General features: G+C 49.5%; 1 protein-coding gene across 4 annotated transcripts; it reads right to left on the bottom strand.

Annotated features, from left to right (window-relative positions):
• Positions 1-23: 23 nt before the first annotated feature.
• On the bottom strand, positions 24-6,895 carry NABP2 (nucleic acid binding protein 2). 4 transcript variants are annotated; one of them, XM_037133274.2, is made up of 7 exons: positions 6,794-6,895; positions 4,666-4,767; positions 4,126-4,264; positions 3,941-4,012; positions 3,677-3,758; positions 3,524-3,587; positions 24-557 (listed from the first exon to the last, which is right to left on the bottom strand). In XM_037133274.2, the coding sequence occupies exons 2-7, from the start codon at positions 4,742-4,744 to the stop codon at positions 358-360; spliced, it is 636 nt and encodes a 211-aa protein (XP_036989169.1). In that variant the 5' UTR covers positions 4,745-4,767; positions 6,794-6,895; the 3' UTR covers positions 24-357. The 4 variants fall into 4 exon arrangements, with proteins under 4 accessions (XP_036989169.1, XP_036989170.1, XP_036989167.1 ...); XM_037133275.2 differs by lacking the exon at positions 6,794-6,895 and adding an exon at positions 6,649-6,746; XM_037133272.2 differs by lacking the exon at positions 6,794-6,895 and adding an exon at positions 5,161-5,256.
• Between the last annotated feature and the right edge of the window lie 31 nt (positions 6,896-6,926).

Raw genomic sequence — 6,926 nt, 5'->3', positions numbered from 1 at the left:
CCACAAAAAGCAAAGGAGTCCAGTACAGAGTGGTAACATTTATTGAGAAAAAGGGATTCAATTAAACTTCCACGTCACACATGAAGAAGAAAGAGACCGTAACTGTTGCTTCTAAAGAGGAAGAAAGGCAGGCACAGGCCCCAAATTCCAGGGCACAGGCAGCTTCAGCTGGACAAGGGGAGAGTATGGGCTTAGGGTGGATAAGGCCACTTCTCACCACCCTTCAGTGAAGTTTAGTGACTAAAATACTGCTACCTACCTCTTCCCACCCACAAACCAGCAGCCCAGTAGAAGGCTGTGTTCTTTAGCAGACACTTGGGTTGTGGTCAGTGGTGGGACTCGAGGAAGAATATCTTGCTATCTCTTGCTGCTCCTCCGGGTTTCTTTGCCGTTACTGACAGGGTTGTTGGAAGAACCAGGAGGGCCAGCAGCTGTGTGGTTGGGCTGGCTCCGGGTAATCCGGGTGCTGGGGGGGTGGGGAGGAGTGTGAGGGGCGTGTGGGCCACCACCAGGACCAGGTGAGGCCGTCAGTCCATTCCCGTTCTGGCTCTCAGAGGCTAGGAGTGGGGAGAGGGGAAGAAACACAGGAATCAGAGAACTAAGGTAGGAGAGGGGTCCATCCCCAGGGCCGCCTCCCAGACCCAGGGAGGAGGAGCCTTCGGTCACGCACAGCTGCACACTGACGCCACTGGGCCAGATGCGAACAGTGTGGGGAGCACGCCCTTCCCCGCGGCCCCAGGGAAGGCTCGGTCATTCTGTAAGGTGCTGCGTGACCTGCAGCTCAGTGTTTTTCTTTTCTTCATCTCTGCATCATTGGGAGTTGGACCTACAGCTATTAAGTTCTAGGCTCAGGGACCTCTGACAAAATGCCCCTTTACCAAAAGTGACTAAAATTTCATAGGCATGGGAAGGGGAAGGGCCTGAAGTGTCTGTGTTATTAGAAGGATTTTTTTCTTTACATTTATTTTAAAAATTTATTTATTTATTTATTTATTTTTAGAAAGAGGGGAAGGGAGAATGTTGATGTGTGATCCGTGGCCTCTTGCACACCCCCAACTGGGGACCTGGCCCACAACCCAGGCATGTGCCCTGACTGGCAATCAAACTGGTGACCTTTTTGGTTCACAGGCGGGCACTCAATCCATGAGCTACACCAGCCAGGGCCAAAAAAATAAATTAAAAAAAAAATTAAAACATCAGAAAGCATGCTTTCTCTCTCTCCCTAGAGCACATCTGCTTGGATCTTCTTTCCCAGGGCACTTTCTCAGCGGCAAGGCCCTTCTTTTGCCTCTGCAACTTGTTTCCTTAGCCCATTTGTTCTAGAGCTCACTTTTACTACCTCTAACTTTCTAAATAAACTCTCTCTGTTTAAAAAAAAGGTACGGAGTGTACCACAATGATACACGTTCATTTTGGAAAGTATGGATTAGAATAAGCAAAATAATTATTACATATACTCTTACCTCACCCCAAATATCAATAATATCATTGTATTTTATTTTATTTTATTTTTAATATTTTATTGATTTATTTTTTAGACAGAGGGGAAGGAAAAAGAGTGGGATTGAAACATCAATGTGTGGTTGCCTCCCATGTGTCCCCAACTTGGGGACCCGGCCTGCAACCCAGGCATGCGCCCTGACTGGGAATCGAACCGGCGACCCTTTGTTTCACAGGCCCATGCTCAATCCACTGAGCCACACCAGCCAGGGCAGTATCATTGTATTTTAAATGTGTGATGGAAGCCAGATGTGTGGGATGACTTCCCCATAATTGCACATATCACTATCATTTATCCTTGCACTTACAGTGTATTACAATCATCGTCTGTGTGACTCTCCTTCATACATGACAAGCTCCTAAAGGCAGGTACTGTGTTTTAATCCTTGGCATCCCTCATCTATAAAAGTTTGTTAAATGGCCCTGGCTGGTGCAGCTCAGTGGATTGAGCACTTGCCTGAAGGCCTGGGGGGTGTCACAGGTTCAATTCCCAGTCAGGGCACATGCTTGGGTTGAGGGCCAGGTTCCCAGTGCACCAGAGGCAACCACACATTGACGTTTCTCTCCCTCTCCTCCCTCCCTTCCCCTCTCTCTAAAAATAAATTAAAAAGTAAAGTTTGTTGCCCTGGCTGGTGTAGCTCAGTGGATTAAGAGACAGCTTGTAAACCAAAGGGTTGCCAGTTCAATTCCCAGTGAGGGCACATGCCTAGGTTCCCGGCCAGGTCCCCAGTAGGGGGTGTGCGAGAGGCAACCACACACTGATGTTTCTCTCTCTCTCTCCTTTCTCTAAAAATTAAAAAAAAAAAGTTTGTTGAATGAAGGCAGCTTGCCTATCTCTCCCATTCATAGGGCACTATGAACCCTAAACAGAGTGGAAGTCATAGGCTAGTGCTTCTCCGGTGACATTCCTGTTGAACCCTGCTCTGCCAGAACTGAAGAATAATAATACCGTTTCCCCGATTCACAGGAAAATGGAGAGCATATAGAAGGTCACTGTTGATACCAGACATGTTTTATTTTGGTAAGCCTTTTGTATCTACTGGCAGAAGACAAAGTGGATAAACACCTGGCAAATGAATATCGGGACAAATAGGCTTAAATGTACCTAATTAAAATATTTTTATGGAGACCTGAAAATATGTAATGGTCGTATTTCCAGTTGAAATCATGGATGTTAATTTTTGTGGTGGAATTAAATGTCACTATTTCATGGTGTTTCCCCCCCAAACACATGACCCCTGGGGGTTCTGACACAAATTCTGACACCGTGGTAACTGGGGATGCAGACACAAACTGAGGAAGGGTAGAGACAGTCTGGAGACTAGTGTCATGGGGAGAAACCTCACGCACGGCTCTGAGGCCAAAGAGAGCCACACACTCAGGGAGCAGTTGGGTCAGTTGAGAGATGACCCAGAGGGAGAACAGAGCAGTAAAAACCAGTTTCCTGAGGAGAGGCCCCCACCAGACAAAGGAGGTGGTGTTGGTGAGCGATTCTAATTAAAAGCTGATGATCTGCAGAAAGGTGTCAATTTTTCAAGAGATCAAAAAAGCAGGGGCTTGAAGTGCATGAGGTGGAAGAATCACAATTCCAAGGCCTAGGACTGGGGCCTTTAGTTTCAAGCAGAGTGGTGGTCTCCCAAAGGGACTATTTAGTGCTAGAAAGCTGTGTGGTGTGGGCTCTGTGTGGAGTCATGGCAGTAACGCTGTATAATGGGTAACGAAGGAAAGGGCAAGGTCTGCCAGAGAAGCAGCAGGCAGAAACAAGCTACGACGAAGGAGTACAATCTTTGGGGACAATCTGTTCTCATTTTTGCCTTTGAGTGGTAGTGGCCAAAGGGTGCCAGGGCTCTGTCAGTGTTGGAAACAGATCCCCAAATCTTGCAAAAGAACTGGGAGATCTGGGTGGAAGGGTATACACTGAGAGAAGAGAGATTTGGAAAATCAGTGAGGGCTGTACATCTCTCCAGGTTTGGGAGAGTAGGGGAGCTAGGTGGTCCAGTGGATGGAAGGGAGCAGGTTTTACCTGGAGACGCAGCAGGGGGTCCAGCGGTAGGCTGGGGAGCGGTAGAGCTGCTGTCGTTCTGCACCTGAAGGCACAAATTACACTCAGACCTTGCTTCCTACCATGCTTCTTGACTGGACCCGCCCTCCCCCACATCATGGCTGTGGGACTCACCGTTTTGTTGGGTGCCTGCTGGGCACTGTACTCTGGGTTTGGCTCACTGAAATTAGGAACCTCGGAGTAAACCATACAGAATCTGCAAGGGGAGAAGGTGGCCACAGCCTCAGGCCCATCCTTTGGACCACTGCTGGAGGCCTCAGAAAGGTCCAGATATGGGACATAACTGCACACCCTTATGCTGCCTCCTTTCTTACAAACTTTGAACTTACTCTCTTGGCCTGCTGCTTCTAACATCCCAATCCCCAAGCCAGCACTTACTCTCCAATCTTCTGAAGATCACCCCCACGGCCAGTGTACAGCGTCAGACAGCCTTTGAACACTGAAGCGTACCTGTGGGGGTACAAAAAGCAGGACTCAGAGTACTCAGAAGAGTTACTGGGGCTGTAACCCACCCTTCTGACTGTTACTGCTCTTGGACAACCAAGGGTCACCAGCTAGCTTACCCTTTGGTAAGTCGGATAATGTCCCCAGGTTGGATCAGGTTGCCCACGTCATCCCAGACAGAGATATTGATGCTGCCTGTTTTGTCTGCCACTTTGCAGGTCCGAACCTCGTGGCCATCCTTTGTCTTGGTCACTCGGCCTGGTGGGAATAGATAAACGGCCAGAGGAATGGTCAGAAGGGTGAGATCTAGATATATTGATGGGATGAGGGGAAGTTGTACAAACAGGATAAAGCCAAATCTCTGGGGTAGGCTGGGGTGGGGAATGGAGGGGCTGCACCATGGAGAGGGCCCTGAATGCTTTGAAAGAGGCCCTTGTGGCACCGGAGGCTTGGATCTGGTGAGATTCCATCTACCCTACATCTCACTGCAACTATCTGGGCTGGGGTCTAGGAGAGCAACTGGGCATGAGCCATGTCTTAGGGTGCGTCCTGCCACCCAGGGAGCAAGTTAAAAACGGAGGTGATATTTTTTCCCCATCAGCCCCCCAACCCTGAGAATCCCCCCGCCCCCAGAGGGCCCACTGCCCCAGCATAGCCACCTGTCTCCAGCACAATGAAGATGAGGTTCAGATTCTTGAGCCCGGGCTTGATATCCTTCACGAAGGTCTCTGTCGTCATGCTGCCACAGCCTCAGCACCCCACTAGAAAGGGGAAAAGAGGATGAAGGCTCAATGCTTGGAGCGTTCGCCCCCATGCTCCACTTTCCAAGATCTACCTACCACAATCGGCTGGGGTCAGGCAGCCTCAAACCCTCTTACTCTTCTAAAAGGTTAGAAACGAACTTCCCTGGGGGCCTCCAACTTCAAGATCAGAATTTGGGTGTCTCTGGATAGGCTGCTTCGGGGCTGGAATGCCCCTTCCCGAGATGCTCTTTCAGTCTCAAGCCACGAGTTGGGGGAGCCGACGGAGAGGTGGGTAAGGAACCCGGTGCAGAGCCAGGGAATAGAACCTTAGTCTCCAAACCTTCCCGAACCCTCATACGGACCAGCCAGGACTCGGTCCATCCCCTCCCCCACCCACAGCCCACCACCCACCCAGGCAGTCGGCAGGACAGTGTATGCTGCCGAACTACCCGCAGGGGGAGCTACATGCCCCACTGCCGCCGGATGCAGCTCATTGGAACTAGGGAGTGCGAGCCTTCCCGGAAGTTCCCCATAGCCCCCTTCAACCAATCAGCACCGCATTGGAGCGCTCCGCCTCTGGCTCTACCCAGCCAATCCGGACCCGAGATTCAAGCGCCGCGAAGGGGGAGTATTCCCGGTATTCAGAGAGGCTGAGAACTAATGGCCTTAGCAATGAGAAACATAGACCACCAGGGGACGCCTCGGGTTCCAATTTTTCTTTACTTGACAGGGAGAATGCTCTTAGGACAGGGGTGTCAAACTCATTTTCACTGGGGACCACATCAGCCTCGCGGTTACCTTCAAAGGGTCGAATGTAATTTCAACTCCATAACAGTTAAGGAGTAGTTACATTTATACAGTCCTAAAATTACTTCGGCCCTTGAAAGGCAACCGTGAGGCTGATGTGGCCCTCCGTGAAAATGAATTTTCCACCCCTGATTAGGACCTAATATTTTGTTTCTCTCCTAGATGTGACACAGTGCAGAAAGGACCAAGGGTTTTGGAATCTTGCAGACAAAAGTTTGAAACCTGACACAGCGCTTCATTTCTTTCCTGACAATTCTTAAATATGTAGTTTTGCAGACAAGCAAATGGAAATTAAAAGCAGTGCATAGCATGCGGCAAGCAGTTTACTCTTCTCCCACTGCTTTAACCCTCATCTTTTTTCCTGGTTTGGGGTCCTTCATCACTAACACACTATCTAGATTGGTCAGGGTTTCCAAAAGTGGCATTCACATCACAGACAATAGGCAGACTCGGCCCCTTGGAAGAAATGGGACCTTGGGTAGAGAGCAACATTTGCATTAGTCCCTCTCACAATTGTAAACGCACTTGTTCCCAATGCTGTAATCTCACTGATCTTAGCCCCCAACTCCCAGATGACTGAAAAGAAGAGACCTGAACCTTTAGTTCCTTTTGGAACTTGCTGGTCAACAAAAGGTAGCCAGCTCAGTGATGTTGTGCATAAGCCAAATACACATAAAACAAATGCACATATATGTGCATTACAATGTTTTGTGAATATCCATAGCAAATACTACTTAATATCGGATCAGCCTAAGAGGTCGTTTAATTGTGATGCCTTCGCTGCTTAATTAATTAATTAATCCCTTACTTTCCTCTATAGCGCTTTAAGGCTCCCCATGGACTTTCCTCGGAGCTCAGATTCTCTTCCGCCCACCCCCAACCGAAGTGCTGCATTCTAAGGAAATCAAACCCAGAAAGAGGGACATTTAAGCTCCCTTCTCTCCTCTTAGGTGTTTCAGGGAATTCTATGAGCGATCAGACAGCCGATGTATACGGCAGGAGTACGGCTAGTAGGGAAAGAGGCAACCCACTGGACACCCTAGATCAAAGCTTTGCGATCAGATACTGCCCCATTCCCCAAGCGTTGGTTGCCTTATTGACACAGAATCCACTCCCATGACTATGAGTCATAGGGTCGGAAGGCTCTGGGACGCTGAGCACGTCTCTGGAAAACACAGAGGGTCCTGGCAGGTGGCAGGTCACACTGCAGGCCAGTCAACTCGAGACGATCTCGTACCACACCGCATTAGCCCCAGGACACAGGACACGTGCGCCCCTCCAAAGCGAAGTCTCGCCCCTCAGGGAAGCCAGCCCTAGAATTCGCCCCTGACGTTCCCACAGGGGAGTATAGAGTCCTCCCTCCGAATAGC

The sequence above is a fragment of the Artibeus jamaicensis genome, unplaced genomic scaffold (assembly GCF_021234435.1).
Source record: "Artibeus jamaicensis isolate MK-2021 breed Jamaican fruit bat unplaced genomic scaffold, CSHL_Jam_final contig_233, whole genome shotgun sequence".
Lineage (NCBI taxonomy): Eukaryota > Metazoa > Chordata > Mammalia > Chiroptera > Phyllostomidae > Artibeus > Artibeus jamaicensis.
The sequence above is the reverse complement of the archived record's forward strand: the minus strand, read 5'-3'. Positions and strand labels throughout refer to the sequence as shown.

Bases quoted from the DNA above. Each gene is read 5' to 3' on its own strand.
- NABP2 (XM_037133274.2), bottom strand. From the start codon at position 4,744: ATGACGACAGAGACCTTCGTGAAGGATATCAAGCCCGGGCTCAAGAAT. The intron at 3,759-3,940 runs GTAAGTGCTGGC...CTCCCCTTGCAG, and splicing joins GATCTTCAGAAGATTGGAGA to ATTCTGTATGGTTTACTCCG. The intron at 558-3,523 runs GTAAAACCTGCT...CCCCACTCCTAG, and splicing joins ACCCCCTGCTGCGTCTCCAG to CCTCTGAGAGCCAGAACGGG.